The sequence below is a fragment of the Castor canadensis genome, chromosome 8, assembly GCF_047511655.1.
Source record: "Castor canadensis chromosome 8, mCasCan1.hap1v2, whole genome shotgun sequence".
Classification (NCBI taxonomy): Eukaryota; Metazoa; Chordata; class Mammalia; order Rodentia; family Castoridae; genus Castor; species Castor canadensis.
The window spans coordinates 43,299,910-43,321,147 of NC_133393.1; the positions used below are offsets into that span (position 1 = coordinate 43,299,910).

General features: G+C 38.8%; 1 protein-coding gene across 1 annotated transcript in view; it reads right to left on the reverse strand.

Moving 5' to 3' along the window:
• Tmem170b (transmembrane protein 170B) overlaps positions 1 to 18,855 on the reverse strand; it is a 41,976-nt gene extending 23,121 nt beyond the window's left edge. The window contains exon 1 of the mRNA XM_020160836.2: positions 18,696 to 18,855. Within this exon, the coding sequence (XP_020016425.2) occupies positions 18,696 to 18,792 (97 nt within the window). The 5' untranslated portion in view covers positions 18,793 to 18,855. The remainder of the gene's footprint in view (positions 1 to 18,695) is intronic.
• Positions 18,856 to 21,238: the final 2,383 nt, after the last annotated feature.

Sequence of the window (21,238 nt, forward strand, 5' to 3'; positions counted from 1 at the left end):
CAAAACCAGGCAAAGACACCTCCAAAAAGGAGAACTATAGGCCAATCTCCTTAACGAACATTGATGCAAAAATCCTCAACAAAATAATGACAAACTGAATTCAGCAACACATCAAAAAGATTATTCACCACGACCAAGTAGGCTTCGTCCCAGTGATGCAGGGGTGGTTCAACATACGAAAATCAATAAACGTAATAAACCACATTAACAGAAGCAAAGACAGAAACCACTTGATCATCTCAATAGGTGCAGAAAAAGCCTTTGATGAGATCCAACATCATTTCATGATAAAAGCTCTAAGAAAACTAGGAATAGAAGGAAAGTTCCTCAACATTATAAAAGCTATATATGACAAACCTACAGCCAGCATTATACTTAATGGAGAAAAACTAAAACCATTCCCTCTAAAATCAGGAACCAGACAAGGATGCCCACTATCTCCACTCCTATTCAACATAGTACTGGAATTCCTAGCCAGAGCAATTAGGCAAGAAGAAGGAATAAAAGGAATACAAATAGGTAAAGAAACTGTCAAAATATCCCTATTTGCAGACGACATGATCCTATACCTTAAAGACCCAAAAAACTCTACTCAGAAGCTTCTAGACATCATTAATAGCTATAGCAAGGTAGCAGGATATAAAATCAACATAGAAAAATCATTAGCATTTCTATACACTAACAATGAGCAAACTAAAAAAGAATGTATGAAAACAATTCCATTTACAATAGCCTCAAAAAAAATCAAATACCTAGGTGTAAACCTAACAAAAGATGTGAAAGACCTCTGCAAGGAAAACTATACACTTCTGAAGAAAGAGATTGAGGAAGACTATAGAAAGTGGAGAGATCTCTCATGCCCATGGATTGGTAGAATCAACATAGTAAAAATGTCGATACTCCCAAAAGTAATCTACATGTTTAATGCAATTTCCATCAAAATTCCAATGACATTCATTAAAGAGATTGAAAAATCTACTGTTAAATTTATTATATGGAAACACAAGAGGCCACGAATAGCCAAGGCAATACTCAGTCAAAAGAACAATGCAGGAGGTATCACAATACCTGACTTCAAACTATATTACAAAGCAATAACAATAAAAACAGCATGGTACTGGCACAAAACCAGACATGAAGACCAGTGGGAACAGAATAGAGGACCCAGATAGGAAGCCACACAACTATAACCAACTTGTCTTTGACAAAGGAGCTAAAAATATACAATGGAGAAATAGCAGCCTCTTCAACAAAAACTGCTGGGAAAACTGGTTAGCAGTCTGCAAAAAACTGAAACTAGATCCATGTATATCACCCTATACCAAGATTAACTCAAAATGGATCAAGGATCTTAATATCAGACCCCAAACTCTTAAGTTGATACAAGAAAGAGTAGGAAATACTCTGGAGTTAGTAGGTATAGGTAAGAACTTTCTCAATGAAACTCCAGCAGCACAGCAACTAAGAGATAGCATAGATAAATGGGACCTCATAAAGCTAAAAAGCTTCTGTTCATCAAAAGAAATGGTCTCTAAACTGAAGAGAACAACCACAGAATGTGAGAAAATATTTGCCAGCTACACATCAGACACATGACTGATAACTAGAATATATAGGAAGTTAAAAAACTAAATTCTCCCAAAACTAATGAACCAATAAAGAAATGGGCAAGTGAACTAAACCAAACTTTCTCAAAAGAAGAAATTCAAATGGCCAAAAAACACATGAAAAAATGCTCACCATCTCTAGCAATAAAGGAAATGCAAATTAAAACCACGCTAAGATTCCACCTCACCCCTGTTAGAATAGCCATCATCAGCAACACCACCACCAACAGGTGTTAGCGAGGATGCGGGGTAAAAGGAACCCTCTTACACTGTTGGTGGGAATGTAGACTAGTACAACCACTCTGGAAAAAAATTTGGAGGCTACTTAAAAAGCTGGACATCGATCTACCATTTGATCCAGCAATACCACTCTTGGGGATATACTCAAAAGACTGTGACACAGGTTACTCCAGAGGCACCTGCACACCCATGTTTATTGCGGCACTATTCACAATAACCAAGTTATGGAAACAGCCAAGATGCCCCAGCACTGAGGAATGGATTAAGAAAATGTGGTATCTATACACAATGGAATTTTATGCAGCCATGAAGAAGAACGAAATGTTATCATTCGCTGGTAAATGGATGGAATTGGAGAACATCATTCTGAGTGAGGTTAGCCTGGCCCAAAAGACCAAAAATCCTATGTTCTCCCTCATATGTGGACATTAGATCAAAGGCAAACACAACAATGGGATTGGACTATGAACACATGATAAAAGCGAGAGCACACAAGGAAGAGGTGAGGATAGGTAAGACACCTAAAAAACTAGCTAGCATTTGTTGCCCTTAACACAGAGAAACTAAAGCAGATACCTTAAAAGCAACTGAGGCCAATAGGAAAAGGGGACCAGGAACTAGAGAAAAAGTTAGATCAAAAAGAATTAACCTAGAAGGTAACACACACGCACAGGAAATCAATGTGAGTCAATGCCCTGTATAGCTATCCTTATCTCAACCAGTAAAAACCCTTGTTTCTTCCTATTATTGCTTATACTCTCTGTACAACAAAATTAGAAATAAGGGCAAAATAGTTTCTGCTGGGTATTGAGGGGGTGGGGGGAGACAGAGGGGGCAGAGTGGGTGGTAAGGGAGGGGGTGGGGGCAGGGGGAGAAATGAACCAAGCCTTGTATGCACATATGAATAATAAAAGAATAAAAATAAATAAAATAAAATAAATCCTTCACAAAAACTAAAAAAAAAAAAACTCTGAAATAGTCACAATGTACAGTACAGAAATATCCCAATGTCCAATGTCCAATGTCATAAAAATAAAGTCTATCATTAGACAAACACTAAATATACTTTTTAATCCTCAAAAATACAGCATCATACTAATTAACAGAAAATTGTTCTGGTAACAACCCAGTTGATCTAATCTTTCTAATAATGTCACTAACAAGCTGATGTTGAAATTTTACTATGTATTCAACACACTTTATGCCTCACGATAAAGATACTATACCTGTAAGAGGCTGTATTTTGTAGCTATTTGAAATTTTCTGCCTTCTTTATAGGAATAATCCATGTTATATTTTTAAATAATCTGTGTTGAGTACTTTCATGCTACTATAGCAGGGTTGAGTAGTTGTGACAGACACCACATGGCACACAAGGCCAAAGGTTTTTACTGTATTTACTATTTACAAAAACTTTTTTCTTTTTTTGGTGATGCGATTGAATCCAGAGCCTCATACATGCTAAGCATGCATTGGGTATTGGAATTTTTTAGTTTCTCAGGTGATTTTCATGCACAGCCAAGAATGAGAAACCACTGCTCTAAGATACAATGTTCAAATGATGCAATTTTTTATAACTGCAAAAACTCTGATTTAGCCAAAGCTAAAAATTACAGATATAAGGATCTAGATTTTACGTGTGCTAGAACCAGAATAGCTGAGGGGAGGGAGGAGGGAGAAGAAAAGGTACGTGTTACAGACCATGAAGAATGTGGACTCCATTATGAAGGAGGAACCCAACTCAAGATTTTAAATAAGGAAATTATACAACAAAATTTACCTTTTAAAAATGTTGCTCTGACAGAGATAGGAAAGTGTGGCTTGAAGGAATTAGAGAGCATAAGATTGTATCAAGCCTCCAAAGAGAAATTAAGGCCTAAATACAGGTACTGGTTTTAGGATTGAAATGAATTTGAGAGGGCAACCAGTGGCTCACGCCTGTAATCCTAGCTACTCAGGAGGCAGAGATCAAGAAGATTGTGGTTTGAAGCCAGCCGGGCAATAGTTCGAGAGACCCCATCTCGAAAAACCCATCACAAAAATTTGGGCTGGTGGAGCGGCAAGGTGAAGGCCATGAGTTCAAGTCCCAGTACCGTCAAAAAAAAAATCTGAGAAGTATCTAGTAGAACTGCTGGCATAGCCTGGATGATATGGACAAGGAAGATGTGGTATCTAGCCTCACAAACTTCTGGCTAGGACCTCTGGATAAATAACAACGTAAGATTTACAAGCATGGAAAAGTATGCTTGGTCTAATACTATCCAGATGAGAGAAGCAAGAAGTAAGGATACTAAAAGGAAGAGAATGTCAAGTTGGAAAATGTGTTATTATCAACACATTTTATATCACTGACCATGTTTTAAAAATGAGGAAATCTCAAGTTTGTAGTGTCTGTATTTTTTTCCTAAATATATTATTGATTTGTTGATTTAAAAAATCTATGATTACAAAACTAGTTATATTTAAGTTCAAATCAGAAAGCTATAAAAGAGTCACTCCCACTCTAAGAGTGAGAAAGAAATCACAAATTACAATTTTTCCTTAAACCATCATGAGGAAGGCAAAAAGGCAACACTGTAACCCAAATTCCATAGAAAGACAGCATCTCCGCCCCCCCCCACCCCCCCCCCCCCCGAGAGGGGACATAAACTGTGTCACCTGTGGCAAAGCACAGGCACTGGAGGGGGCTGATGTTCTGATGTTCACAGGTTGTCAAAGGCCAACTGTGCGATAATGTGTCAGACTTAAGTGTCAGGAGTGGAGAGATAGAAGCAATGTGCACACACACTCACAAGCGCTTCCCCATTGCTCTCTCCTTGATTGTGGACAAGAGGCTGTAGAGAGCTACCTGGTAATGCAGACTGCCAGGGGAAACAGGGGCACTGTGTGGGATTCTAGGAAGCAAGCAAAGCAAGCTCCTTCAGCCATTGGGAAAGGCAGCAAATCAAGTCCCTTCAGAGGACAGACAAACATCCACTGAAGCTCCAGTTTAGAGAAGGGTAGAAGGAAAAAAACCTCTATTCCCTAGCAGAAAACCATCTAGGACCCAGGATTCTGCCCCAAGCAGAGGTCAGTTAGTGCATAGGGGAGGGCAGGAAACTCATACTCAAAGCCAATCACAAACCTAAAGAAGAGGCATTATTCACAAAAGCAGGAATGCTAAAGAGGCCCTACCACCAAAACCCCAGCACACAGAACATACCCAAGATTCCAATGGGACCAGAAAAGCCTCAACCAAGAGCCTAGCACTGAGTAACAAGCAATGGCAGTCCACCTGCTGTAGGTTGGCATGCAGAAATGGCTAAAAGTGGTAATGGAGCATTAACATTGAGACTTACCAGCAGCACCCAGCTCCCATCCCAAGCACAGGGTAACAAGAGCAATCTCCAGAGAATCTGAAGCATGTGGTGCACTAAAGGTAACCATAGCAAAAGCAAAATTCAAAACTCAGCTCAACCCCAACTCGATTAATTAAATCAAGTCCTCACACTACAGGTCTAATAGAAGCAGCTCAGTTCCAGGAATAAGTATCACATACCTCAGTCTCTATTGTTCAACATACCAGGTACAGCAAACAACAAGATGCACTCAAAAACAGGAAAAACAACTCATTATTGAGAGATAAAGCAAACAACAGAACCTAACTCGATAAGCCTAATTTGTAGAATCACTAGACAGAGCTTTAAAATTAGTATCACTAGCCCATTAAAGATTTAGTGTAGAAGGCAGGAAACAGATGGAGAATTTCAGCTGAGAGATGCAAATTCTATGAGAATCAAAAGGAAATGCTAGAAGTCAAAGAAATGATATCAGAAATGAAGAATTTTTGTCTCACCAATACACTTGAGACAGGGAAAGAATCACTGAACTTAAAGATACACAAGAAATTATTAAAACAAAAACAGAAGACAGAAAACAGTGGGAAAAGGAAGAAGAGGGCTATGGAACAACTTCAAATTGTTTAGCAGGTATGTCATTGAAATCCCAGAACAGAGAATGATGGAAAAAAAGATATTTTGAGATAGTGTCTGAAAACTTTCCAGAAATAATGAAAGACATCAAACCACAAACCTAAGACTCTCAGAGAGTCCCAAACAAGATAAATAGCCCCTGTCCCAAACAAAACAAATCCCTCCAGTCAACAACAGAACAAAAATAAACCACACATCTGTAACACATACTGACATATATCACAGTGAAATGACTGAAAACCAAATATAAAGAGAAAACATTGAAAGCACTCAGGGAAAAAGATATATTGTATACAGAGGAATAAAGATGAAGAAGTATAAATCAGAAAGAATCAAATCAGAAGACAACAGAGTAACATCTTTAAGAATACTAAAAGTGGTGGTGGTGGGGGGGGGGAACAAATGTAAAGCCAGAAATCTACATTCAGCATAAACATCTTTGAAAACTGAAAGCAAAACAAGACTTCTTTTCAGGAAGAAAAAGCCAGCAGAATCACCTCCAGCAGACTTATGCTAAAAACATATTTAAGAAAGCAGTTTGAAGAGTAGATGATTCTAGATGGCACTTTAACTCTACATTAAAAAAAAAAAGAGCAACAAAGGAGGTTATATGAAGGCAAATATAAAAGACATTTTTCTTACATTTTTATCACTCAAGTCCCTGAATTTGTCACTTGAAACCTCATTTAACATACACGTTAAAGTTATTATAGATATTTAATAGTTGTCTGCTTCTGCCTCTTAAAAAAGAGCAAAAACACTAGTTTTTAATCAACTGAGACACCTTCAGAGCTGTTTTAACATACTGCCTTTTAAAAACTTATGGCAATACTGTTTATTACTCACTTCAGCTAAATAACCCCCTTGCTTGATAAATGGATAATTTCAAATTGTAAATTACAATACCCATCACTGAACAGTAAAAGATAATTCTTAGAAAAATAGGGTTTTATTTTAAAAACAATCACAGTATCATTTGCTTTAAAGAAATCATGTTAAGGTTATTTAAAACAGCTCAAAAATGCTCTATATTTAAGCCTTAACATAATCCTCCTAAAAGATGCCAGTTAATTTGCTCTTTCTCATAATTGACTGCCTGCTCAGTTATAAGAGTATATGAATGTAAAGAATCTGAATCTATTCTGGTTACAACATTATAACTGTTCAATTATACAATACTTTTAATATTATCACTTGTATGCCCTCAAGCTACTTAAGTTACACATGTAATATAAACAATAGCAGTCAGTAGCAACATGTTTTTTGGAATCAGACACTGACCTAAAAAAACCTCAACAATGGGTAAAATGTTTTACAATCTCATCATAATATTCCTAGGGATATTTATATTGAATGGTGAAAACAGCTTTTACATAAGTAAGCCTAACTTATAATGAAACTCTTAATAGAATATCTTTCTAAAATTAAATTTAAATAAAGGAACAAATAAATGAATGACAAGAAATAAAAGCACAAGCAGGGAAACTTAGCAAGTAATACAGCAAGATTAGAATAAACACACCTTGAATATTCTTCTGAAGTAACCCTGAGGAAGCTATTACATCACACTGAATTTAAAAAGAAAAAAAAAAAAAAGATAATTTCAGAACCGGAAGGGGACTTTGGATACTGAATCCAGAGGTTTCAAAGCAAGTTACAAGAAGGCCTAATTAAATGTTAGGTTATTGAATGGTCTTAAGATAACAAAGATTTTCTTGATTCTGAACCTCACCCTACAAATAAGCATACTGAAGTTCTGAAGAAGTCCCACTTAAAAAATAAAGTTACAGAATTTCAAAGATTAAAGAAACAAGTTTATATGCAAATAAATACATCATTTCCTTAACTCCTAATAAAATCTCTAAACTTTTCTTAATTCATTAAAATTTCTAGGTCAATTTTTCCTTAATACAGGTATGAAAATTATTGGCATATATTTACAAATAAAATACCTAAACAATGAAGGACAGGAATGTCAAACAGGCTATATTAAGGGGAGGGCACGAGTGGGAGGGGGAAAATAAATGAAGAAAATAAAGAGGTTGACTATGATTGGTGTATTTTCTGCACAAGTATGAATATGCAACATTGAAACCTGTCACAATAAGAAAGGGAATGGGGTAAGAAGGAAAATAATGGAGGGGATGATACAATTTGGGGTATAATACATGCATATATGGAAATGTCATAAAGAAATCCCCTATCATAAACTATCAAAAACCAACAAAAATGTTCTTTTCTAATAAATGAAGGATAGGAAGGTAAAACAGGTCCTGTCTAGAGGTGGGTATCAGTGGGAAGGAGGAGGGCATAAGGAAAGGGTGAAGGAGAGTGGATAAGGTGGAAATATTTTGTATTCATGCATGAAAATAGAACAATGAAACCTGTTTTAAGAAGGGGTGATAAAGGACAAAGATGGAAGGGGTGAATCTAATTAAGATATATTATAAGCACTTAGGTAAATGTCACCATGCACCCCCTGTACAACTATAATATGCTAATAATTAAAAAAAGAGAAAAGAAATTAATTCTCGGCAATGGACAGTAAAGTGAGCAAAGTGAGGCTAGGGAAATATGTGGCTTGTGTAAAGTAAAAAGCTGACAACTAGCAGTCAAGGATAAAACTCGGTTTCCTGACTCAAATATGTTTTTGCTTTAGACTCTTTTTTGCAAACAAATACAGCAGAACCCCAATGATCCAAGGGAAGGAAATTCTAATAACTGTTAACTTATATAAGTATTTACATAAGCATTTTAACATTTAATTCTTCCACATGCTCCAGATTTAATAAAAAGAAATCATTAAGAATTTTAAAATGCAATAATAAAATAGGGATCATTCTCTATGGCTAACAGCCTATATAAACAAAGATTATTTTGTGATACTGAGGTTTGATCTCAGGCTTCACGTTTGCTAGGCAAGCTCTAGTGCTTAAGTCAGATCTTTTTCCTCTGGTTATTTTTGAGATAGGGTCTCACTTTTTGCCCAGTCTGAACCACAAAACCCGTATTTTAGGCTTCCCTCCAATAACTAGGATAATCACACCCAGCTTTTCTTTTCTTTTCCTTCATTGAGACAGGATCTTGTGAACCTTTATGTTTGACTGGACTTGCATGGAACGTCTATCCTCCCAATCTCAGCCTCCCAAGTAGCTGCAATTGTAAGCATGAGCCACCAACAGCCAGCTTAAAAGATTAATTCTAATATGATCTTCTAATGTTAAAACACAGTAACTTTAAAAAAAGACTGGGTTATCATATACTTGTGGAAATGGGTCATTTTCATTGAAATGTTAATGTCATTGACCATACGAAATGTTCCCTATTAACTTTCATTATGTATCACAACAGAGCTAACAAATTGGTCACAAAAATATCTGAATTTTTTTAAATAAAATATTCTCAATCCCGGAACACTCAGTAATGAAATTACCTAAGAAATGATTTAAAATGAAGCTTCTTCGGTCTATTTTCAAAGATCCTAATTCTACAGACAGGACTGGTGTGCCTTGTTCGTGTATGACCAGCCCCAGGTGATTCTCATACGGGCAGGCTTAGAAACCATGACTGTACAGTAGTAATTCATGGTAGAAGATGAAATAATTTCATAATGAAAACCCAGCTTCATATTACTGATGAAAACATCTCTGCTAGACCCAGACCCCCAAGAGCAGCGTAATACTTTTAAACTTAATCAAGTCCCGGAAGTAGTATTCCTGGACCATCTCATAAGCAATTCACCTCTCCTCTCTCTACCATCTCACACACAGGTTCTATCTTCACTCTCAATCTCTTCTTTTGGTCAAAATCCTATTGTCTGGTTCTTCCTGAACTCAACAAGCCATAAAAGAACTACGTACTCTCTAGCTTCTTTTGACCATGAGCTCCGTATGGATAATGATAGTTTCACTTTTGGTCATTAGCTTGTACCACAAAGACTGGCATAGGACTCATAACCAAAAAAAAAAAAAAAGTCAAGGTTAACCCTTAAAAATGCTAGACACCACTATTTTATATATCACTATGTAACAAGCAGCTTTTTTTTTCTAGTCACCTTGTTTCTCTTATGTATGTCATCTCCTTGCCCTCTATGTTGCCTTTTGTCTTTCCTTTAAAGGCCTTTCTCCTCATACCTACCTTTTAAGACTGTTACAGCCAGCCTCCAGCAGCCCCCTTTAATCCCCACCATGCCTTATTCAGTTCCCTCCCACAATGTACTGAAGCTAGCCGGTGTGACCAATGGAACATAGCACAAGAATTCGGTAACACCTTCAACATTAGATTATAAAAGATTCTGTGGCTTCTGTTTTGGTTTCTACCCCTGGGGAAATGGTTTTTCCCTCTGGGGAACACCATTCTGCATGGAATCCATGAGGCACCTGACACCTCCTATGAATGTGCTTGGAAGCCGGTCCCTTCCCAGCTGATAGCTGAACTGGAGTGCCATAAGACCTGAGCCACAATCAGCATTCCTCAACATCAGAAACTGTGATATACTGTTCCTTGTTCTAAGCTGTTAAATTTGAGCTTAACTGTTATTCAGCATTAGACAAGTAATACAGAGATTTATAAGCTAATGCTTACTAGAGTATAAGCTTGAAACTGTCATTGTGAGTTATTTACCTTTACATCTACAATAGTACCAAGCCCATGGTTGTTACTCAAATGTTTGCTGACTTGAATTCACAGTGATGAATTCAAGTCCTGACTTATAGCCTCTCTGTAAGCAGGGGCAAGATATTATATTCTCCATGACTGATGCCTCACTTTAAAAACTGGAGCTAGTAATGGACTAGATTATAGTGAGGATCAAATACATGTAATAGTCTTAGAATAGCAATGAGCACACTAAAAAGTGTTACAGAAATGGTATCTAATGAAAACCAGGATTTTGTTTAATTTTATTAGCATATAATAGTTTACAGGAGGATACACTGAGATATTACTTATGTGCTTACAATATATCTTAGTTAGATTGACCCCCTCTATTGTTCTCTCATCCCTCCCATTTCTTAGAACAATTTCAACAGATTTCATTCTTCTATTTTCATATATGGGTAGAAAATACATCCTCCATATTCACCCTCATTCCCCCTTTCCTTGTGCCCACGCATCTCCCACTATTATCACCCCCCCTCAGAAAAGACTTATTTTTCCCTCCTGCCCTTCATTTTTTATAAGTGTACATTGATAGTCCAAGGGGGTTTTACCTTGATACTTCAGGCCTGCATGTATCATGTTTTAATCAAATTAACCACCTCCCCCCCACTACTTACTCATTCTCTATCATCATGCTCCCCTAATACTCAACTTGCAGTACAGTATATTTTTTGATATATATATATATATATATATATATGGGTTGTTTCAATATTTTTCATTCTCTGAAATTTTCTTTACCTTTTCTGCCTCCCATAGTCCCCTCAGACAGACTAATTCAATTTTGTTCTCTCTCACTCTCTCTACACGTGTGTATATATGTATATATGATTCATATATGTACCTACACATGTACAAATATGTAGGTACATATATGATCAGATATATGTACATCTATATACATTTAACTTACAGGTCTAGCTTCTACATATGAGGGAAAACATGCGACCTTTGACTTTTTGAGCCTGGCTTACTTCAGAAAAGCACAATCTCTACGGAGGACATGTATCACTCTTCTTCCTTAGTACTGAAATCCTGCACACGAATTGTCTTATGTAAGAATTATTTATAAGCGATGAAGAATTAAGAAAAAATTAGATTATCAATGTACATTCAAGTACATGAGAAAGCATATCAAATGAAGAGCATATATTAATAAGCTAGTGTTAATTGCTCCATCCATCTACATTCTTCAAAACTATTTTCAATTTTTTCCAAGTCCTACTATAATAAGTACATAAATGCTCCTAAATTGCATTTGAAGATTTATATTATAGCAACAAACATTTGGACACAGGTAAAAAACCTGATTCTTCCTACTTGCAGTAAGTTTACTGAAAAGTATCTTTCTTCAAGGCTTAATCTACTTAGCTCAAGGTCACCAGATAGAATTAGATAGTCTAATGAGACCTCTTTTAAATGTGTTTTTGCTGCTGTGTGTCCATGATTAATTTTTACTGCTTAAATACTGGGTCATTAAAATACACAATTAGCCTACCACACTATACAAAATTTAAATAAAATAATAAATTATGTGGTCATTTTAATTATAGGACGTGAGATACACGTAAAGTGTTTTACACACACCTGACACGTAATAAGTTTTGAATAAATACAGCCATGATTAGAATTATGCCTCTGATATTATGTAAGCTCAGAGCTTACACTCTCTGGGCTCTCCTCTTATGTTTGGGCATTTTAATTCCAATTTTCTCCCCCAGTTCCAACTCCTTCTCCTTTCCCCTTTTGGCTTAAGCTTTCTTTCTTTTTGGTGGTACTGGGGTTTGCACTCAGGGCTTCACACTTGCTAGGTAGGTGCTCTACCGCTTGAGTCACTCCACCAGCTCTGTGTTCTGTGTTGGGTTTTTTCAAGATAGGGTATCTCAAAGTATTTTCCCTGGATGGTTTTGAACCTCGATCCTTCTGATCTCTGCCTTTGGAGTAGCTAGGATTATAGTCATAAGCACTGGTGTCCAACTTTAAGCTTTCTTTCTATAGGAAAAATAACTCTAGTAACTCCTGACTCATCTTTAGGATTACCTTACTTTTCTGGACCTTCCTTTCAATCACTAAAGAAAGCAAAGAGAAATGGATTTTTATTCTAACTATTAAACAGTCAGAATCACAGCTTCAGCAGTCCCAAGACTAATCAATTCAGAAACTGCTTTATGTTTAAGAAATGTCATCCAGGCCTCAGATTTCATATTCCCAGAGAATATGGAGTTATGTAGAATTCCAAAAAAAACAGGATGGGAATTATGAAAGTGAAAACCTAATGGTGATAAATCTGATTTTTAAAAACATGCAGCACCTTCCTTCAGATATACAGGTGAGACTCCTAAAAACTTAGTGGACATATGAAATAACTCTATCTACATACACCGCTAACTGAGCATTCCGTAAGGGAAATAGAACCTAATGTCAAGGCAACACTGTCAGAAACGTGCTTGTGCACACCTCTGAAGGAGGATGTTTATTGTACCACTCTGTAATCTGTTCCAAATATGTACAGTAAAAACCAGCTTTTCTCCCCTTTTTTTTTTTTTTGGCTGATACTCAATAGTGTTACTGCACTATAATGGCTTAGCAATTTTTAAGTATAAAAGGGAACTAAAATTAGTATGTGTATGAATATCCTAAAAAAGAGTAAGCACACATATACATATAAACAGTTCTCAAATTACCAATGGTTTGACTTACGATTTTTCAGCTTTTTAATGGTGCAAAAGTGTACCAATACAACCATCCCATTTTTCACTTTTGGTGTAATAAAACTGCATGAGATATTCAGCATTTTATTATAAAATAGATTTTGTTAGATGATTTTTCCCAACCATGAGCTAATGTTTTGAGCACACTTAAGGTAGGCGAGGCTACGTGGTGGTGTTAAGCAGGATAGATGTACTGAATGCATTTTTGACTTACAATTGATTTATCAGGAATATAACCCCATCATTAAGTTGAGGAGCATCTGTGCATACACACACACATCTACATATATAATATATATAATGTAAACACATACATACATACATATACGTATATAAAACTTTTACCCTCATTGCAGTTTGAATTCCAAACTTCCCAAGGCTTATTACCGACAGAAAGAAGGGAGCACCTGCTCCCACATTTGCTACTGACAGTGAGAGAAAAGATGAGTCTGATTCAGCCTTTGCCTTTTTTCCCAGGGGCCAACTATCCCTTTCCCAACACTAACGTGGCTCTATGTTTACCCAAGGATTTAAGAACTCTGCCTTTTTCTTAATAAAAATTCTTCTTTAAATCCTTAGCAACTAAATTTGGGTCAAAACATAAAGTTGGGAAACAAATCAGTCAAAAAAAAAAAAAAAGCTAATGCAAAAGGATACGTTTAAATGTAGGTAATTTAAAAACATCAAGTTACCCTAAAACTGAGTAAGCAGACACAATACTGACTGTAAGTTTAGATTGAGAAGTGGGAATTTAGAATATATCCAGAGAAACAAAAATTATTTGAGAAACTGAGCCATTTATTTATTTTAGTTAGCTGAAAAAACATGCAACCTATTCATAGCTAAACAACTTAAGAATCCTGAAATTACAAACTTCAAGAGAGAGATACGTAAGTGAAGGAGGTGCCATCTCTGGAGATTAATCTGCTGTATACAGAATCCTCATACTAGTGTCTCCCAAAAGGAGAAAAAAATGAAGAGTAGACTAAACTTGGTAGGATTTATAAAATTAAATATATAAAAAATATGGATCACTAACTTTTAATTCTTTTTTTTTGACAGTACTGGGGTTTGAACTCAAGGCTTCATGGTTGCTAGGCAAGTGAGACCCTAATAACTAAATCAAGAAACTGCCATGCCCCCAGCACTTTCTTGTTTTAGTTATTAGGGTCTCGCATTTTTTTTTGCCCTGGTCAGCCTAGACCACAATCCTCCTAGGTGAGGCCTCCTATGTAGCTCGGATCACAATCATACACCATCATTACCAGCTTACCTATCAAGATGGGGTCTTACTAACTTTTTGCCCAGGCTGGCCATGAACCACAGTACTCCTGGATCTCCACCTCCTAAGGAAGTAGTGTGAGCTACTGCACATGACCTGGGTCACTAACTTTTACAAAGGCAACTTAAAATTTTATCAGGCATTATGTTTCAATAATATCTTACATTTTCCAGCATCTTTTATTTACTGGACAAATTACTTGAGTCCCCCTTATTCTGTCTGTTATCTGAGTCAACTGCTATCCAAAAATATTAAACAGAAAATCCCAGGAATAACAATTCACAAGTTTTAAATTGCTCACCATTTTGAGCAACATGATGACATCCATGCTATCATCCCTTCATCCAGAGTATACACCCTGAATACCCTACCCACCTGTTATTTACTTAGGAGCCACCTCAGTTATCAGATCAACTGCTGCAGTACTGCAGTGTTTGTGTTCAAAGGAACCCTCATTTCTCTTAATAGCCCCAAAGTGCAAGAGCAATAGATTACAGTATAATCTACTGTTGTTCTATTTCATCTTATTATTGTTACCTTCTTACTGTGCTTAATTTATAAATTAAATTAAATTTGATCATAAGTATGTATGTATAGGAAAAAATAGTTCATACAGGATTCTGTACTATCTGTGGTTTCAGACAGCCACTGAGATCTTGGAATGTATTCCTATTATGGTTCCATTCACACATTACCAGGCTCACTGGGACAAATATGTGCCAGGCTAATCTTAAGTACCAGCTCTCATACCTGCCTGGATTAAGAAGCTAGTGGACTGAAAGGCACTGTAACAAGAGTCAAGAGACACTGGCTCCGGTATTGCCTCTGCCATTAAATGACTTTGATCCCAGACAGGCCAATTTACTAACACAGTGATACTTCAGTGTTTCTAAAATGAATTAGGTCTAGCTCTAAAATGTTTCTGGTTGTCATTACTTATTTTTAAAATTTTGTTTCTTTCAAAGTAATATCGACACAAGACTGAGTTCTAAAGGTTAGTCTCTAAGATAACACACAAAGAGAATAACACTTGATGGTTTGTTTAAAGAAAACAAAATAGAAACATTTCCCCTTTATTTGGAATTTAACTAACCAGAATTCCTATTAGCCAAATTTCTGTGATTTCTTCACAGAGTCATTTCTTAAATCCAAGTCAGTATGGGTTTATACTAGTTCCTCTGTATTATGTTTTATTTTGTGTTTATTATGATGACAAAAAAATGTCTTCTGTTCCAGTGATGTCTGAATCTGTAAAAAAAGGAAAACAATGATCTAAAGACTGTTGAAAAGCACAGTACCTACACAAAATGTAACTGTATTCAGTAAGCATGTGTGTTTTAAAGTTATGTATGACAATTATCTATAAAAAGTGCTTAAACGCCTCATTCCTCCTGAGTAGCATATTCATCCCAAGAGGTGTAGCTGAAAAACAATGTTTATTATGATGACAAAAAATGTCTTCTGTTCCAGTGATGTCTGAATCTGTAAAAATAGGAAAACAATGATCTAAAGACTGTTGAAAAGCACAGTACCTACACAAAATGTAACTGTATTCAGTAAGCATGTGTGTGTTTTAAAGTTATGTATGACAATTATCTATAAAAAGCGCTTAAACGCCTCATTCCTCCTGAGTAGCATATTCATCCCAAGAGGTGTAGCTGAAAAACAATGCAATGTAGAATGTTTAAGTTATGTAGTAGGTGTTTTTTTTAAAAATTCAACTCAACTGGCATGTCTTTAACATGTACCATGTGACAGGTACATGCTAGGATTTGAGAATTCTAAGATTAGTAAGACAATGGCCTCACCCTCAAATACAAAATTATAAAGATATATACAAATTATAATGTAAGTATATAATAAAAGTATGTACAAGAGGCATAAGTAGCAGGATGAAGCAAGAAGTTAATTCTGCCTGAAGGGAGTAAAGAGGAAACAGCTGAACAAAATACCATGGTTGGGCCAGGCATGGAGGCTCACAACTTTAATCGCAGCTACTTAGGAGGCATAGGTAGAAGGATGACAGTCTAGGCCACCACAGCAAAAGTTTGAGACCTTATTTGAAAAATAAGTAAAGCAAAAAAGGGTTAAGGGTATGGCTCAAGTGGCAGATGCCTGTATAGCAAGCACCAGGTCCAGAGTTCAAACATCATTACTGAGGGTGAGGGATGGGGGAGCATGGTAGAAGAGAAAGAGGAGGCCTATAAGCAAAGCCTTGGCTCTAAAGCCTAGCTTGCCATTTAATAGCTGAATGATTTGGGGCAGTTTAATTTCTCTCTCTGAGATTCCTTGTAAATATACTTTGGAGAGTTATACTTAAGATTAGAAGTAATGTATGTAAAGTGCGTAATACATACCAGGTACTCAATAAATGGTACCCTTGTATTGATTTGGAAGGAGTTGTGTCTCCTTGCTTGTTTTTAATATACTGAGTTGTAGGTAGCATCTCCTGACGAATGATGAAGCTACATATGTGACTGCAAAGGTCATGTGTGGTGAAGGGCTGTTACCACTTAAAGCCAGCCACTTTCTGTAACATCCTGCCTGTGATCCCCTGGGATCATCCAGCTGGGAAAGCATATTCTGTTCTTTCTGCATTTTCACCTTGACACTTAGAATTCTGCATATTCAGATCCTAGTTGTTTCCCAGTAGAGCTTTCTATATTCCTCCATCCCATCCCACTCCAAGTTTTGAATGTTCAGCATTTCCTTTATGCAATGACAAGGTCCAGTGAGAAACCGGCAATTATTAAGATCAAACTGGGAGATAAATGAAGCTAACCCTGGGTTAATAACTCTTTTCAACCTAATGGGGGTATGATAATGTAGAGAATCTAAAATAAATATTTTAAATAGTGGGAAATCTGGCCAAGAGGAAAGTTACATCTACACTTACTCTATGGCTCCCAAAACTAACTTTCTCTAAAAACCCTTTGATGATCTAAGCTGGTAATTAACATACACAAATATAAATTCTTGTAAGTCCTTACTGGCCATTTCACTCTAATAAAACGCAATTGATAGTTTTGAAATATGAAACAGTGGATAAATACAAGCAAAGTCAGAGCAAGATAAAGCAGTCTATCTGTACATCATGAAACGGTCTCATGTTGACTTAGTTTTTCAGAACTATAAGAACACATAAAGTGTGTTTGCTCCATGTTAAATAACTACATCTTGAAAGCGGACACCAGGGGTCAAACCAGAATCTACCTTAATTGTATAGTTTCCACACTCAAGGAAAAAAGTGCCCTTAAAGTTCTCTTGGAGTAAGTATATAACTCCATAAAATTTTTTGTGAATATGTGAATTCGGTATCATGCCAGATTTTACATATAAATATGTATTTATATATAATACATATACGCTATTAACCAGTTTGACATAATAGATTTTTAAATACTAATGCTCAATTAACAGGTTTTCACCACATTGCAACTCCACCTCTTCCTGTAAATACTGCTCTTAGAGGCTAACCTTCAGAACTCAGCGTATAAGCATTTCTACATTATCAAAACCAGAAATTTCTTCACAAAGCAAACCATCAGACTGGGTAAAAAAAAAATTGTGTATTATCACTCACTCCAACAAATAGAAATTAATGTTATAATGTAGTATGTCCAACTCCCAACAGCCTTGGTGAGTGACGAAGAACACCCAAAATTATTAAATGTCACAGAAGCAGCAGCTTGAGGCTGGAGATACAGGCAGACAAAAGGAAATGGGAGGGAGAGAAGACTGATAAAGCTAAAACGCTCCCAATGCACTGAGACCTTGTCTCAGCCCCCAGCCCACTGTACTCTCCTTAGCTATCTCTTAGCATCAAAAAGACATTAACGGACCAAACAAACAGATTGCGGTGGGCAGAGAATTTGCGTCCTGCAGTGGGCTTGAGATGTGTCAAAAGAGCAAAACCAGAAAAAGACCTGAGCGGAAAGCCGCGCGCGTGTGCGTGAAGGGGGCAGGGAAATGACCTACAAGTCCCGGCGCTAAGCTACTCCGCGCGCACTACGGCGGCAGGGCAGGAGGCGGGGGTCATGCACGCGCCCCGCGATTCGGGTGGACCGGATTAACACCCTCCTCTCCAGGACCTGGAGTCGCGCGCTCCCGAGCCAGGGGGCGCACGGGGGTGGGGCAGCAGGAGAACGCGTCCCCTCCGCCGCCGGGAGGAAGAGGACAAGGGGCGGCCCCGCATCCCTGTCCCCAGCTCGGGCGCATCAATTACCAGTGAGGTTCCTCAGCACCGTCCCATGGGCCCAGAGGCTCAGGACCTGCTGCACAGACAGGTTGATCATGGAGTGGTCGCCCCCCTCCGCCTTCATCTTCCCCGGGGGACGCCCGCCGCCCTCTTCTGGGGCGCCGGGCGGCGGCGGCGAGGCTCGGGGGGCGGCGGCGGGTGCGCGGCTCCTCCAGGCCGCCGCCGCCGCCGGGGGAGGCTGCGGGGCGCCGGGCTGGGCTCTGCTGCAGCTGCCGCCGACGGGCCTCCGGAGGGGACCGCTCAGCGAGTCTCCCAGGCAGCCCCCTCCCCGCCGGGGAGACATTGAGGACAGCGGACGGGGGGAGGGGAGGGGGCCGGGCGCTGTCCCCGCGCGGCCCCCGAGCGAGGACTCGGGCGGAGGAGGCCGCTGCCGCTGCTCCCGGTCAGGGGCAGCGCCGCGCCGCGGGGGCCAAACACAAGACGAGGCCGAGGTCACGCTGGAAGGCCCGGGGGGATGGGCAGCCAGCAGGTGCAGCCCCCGACAGGGCACCCCCGCTCATCCCCGCCGGAGGACGAGAAGATGCGGCACCGCGAAGACGCTGCGGCGGTGGCCGCAGCGGCACCTGCCGCCCGCCTGCCCGCCTTCAGGTCGCCGACACTCGAGACACCGCCCCCTCCACCCTCTCGTGCGTGCACGCGCGCGTCGCCTCATCCCGCCCCTCTTCGCCGTAGCAACCGCGCATGCTCAGTCCTCCCTCTCCTCGTGACCCTGTAGCCGACCAGCCCCAAAGCTCTTTTCCTTCCTCTCCCAACCCGCCGGAGCAAACGCAGCTGACAGCACCCAGCGTCAGCCCGCAGTGGGGCGGAGCGAAGCGCGCCTACGTCACTGGCGCCACCGCCGGGCCTCGCTGCTGATTGGGTGCTCTTAGTGACCTGCCCTCCCCCAACTCCGCCCCCGGACTACGGGCACGCGCCCTGGGAGAACTCGAGCCTTTGCCCTGGGCGGGCTGTGTATGCTTAGGTCCCTGACCCACCGTGGGGACAGTTAAACTCCGTGAGATGGATGCTGTGACAGTTAGGATCTTTGCCTCGAGTGAAATGTCTTTCACAAAGGTGTTTGCATGCAGATTTTTGTAGAGGTGTAAATATTTCAACACTTTGATTTAATTTGCAGGGTCCTTCTGACAGTGAGTACAATGCCTGGATAAGTCACTTACTTGCAGAATATAGGTTAAACCCGCTAAAACAGAAACAGATTCTCTGTGTCATTTCAGCCAGCTTTTCTATCTGCAGCAAGAACTTGGCCTCCCGTGGTTCCAGGATCTGAAATCACCTATTGCCGCAAGGCTCGGCAAGTGTCCTAGCCCTCAATGCTAGCTCTGGCTTTAGCGCTTCTTCCTCCGCAGTAGCATTCTTTTTATCTCAAGTGTAAGTCTCCATTACGTTCTCCCCCATTCCTTAAACTAGATCTTTCTCCTCCACCCCCCCCCACCCCCACAGGTTTGTTGTCTTTCTTCCAGTCCAAGGTGAATCCGCAAAACGTCTTAAGTCCCCCTATACAGGTTACACTCCTTGAAGCTTAAAACATCTAACTTTAATAATTAAGTTTTGGCAATAACATAATTTCTACTCACCCCCACCCACTCCATCTTTTTTCAACCCCCCTGCTGTCTGATAAAATTTACATGGGGAAGTGAAGAAACTCATGCTGTAGCTAAATTAAGTCTACCTGGCAAAAACTGAAGGATTGAGTTGCATGTAAGCTGATGTTCTTGATGAACACTTTTAAAATAATTGCATACGCACGTATACTTATTTACATATACTTATTTTTTATACATCTACTTATATGTATTCTTTTGATCTCATAGCAAAAGAAATGTTTTGGATTGTTAACAGAAATTGAGTCAAAACTCAATGTAGAGTTGATCTTCTTCCTAGCATTTAGATGTAATTAAACTGTGACCTTAAAACTATAGAATATTAGGCATAAAAGAAACTTGAACATTTTTCTCATTGATTGCGTTTTATAATAGGGTTTGAGGAATTAAATGAGAAACTTGTTAGTTTACATGGACTCTATTGGGTCCTTATGGGTACACACACCATGACTTAAAACATAGTAGCATACATTTAGTTTAAAAAGTATAGTAGCATACGTTTAAAACATGCAGAACCTGGGATAGTTCCTAGCACTTGATGCTCCACAAATATTTGTTAAATGAATAATTAAATAAATTTCATAGAAAAGTCAGCAATTTTCTTCTTTTCCATGTGATTTTTTTAAATGGAATCCAAGTGTTGATGTCAGGAAATGAGATGACAAGATACAACAATTAAGCCTCAAGTTGATAATGCTCTTTGCTCACCCAACAACTGTCCCCTGCATTTCAGTTCAGTTCAACTTAGTAAGCATTTCCTTGCATCGACTATCTGCAGTGTTCTATGTGAGGCATTTTCTAGAAGACGTGAATATTAATGAGGTTCCTACTCCCACTAATTCACTGCATTGAACTCACTTTTGCCTTGATAAAGGAAATGATATCCCTTATATTGGAAGTCTGTTTCCT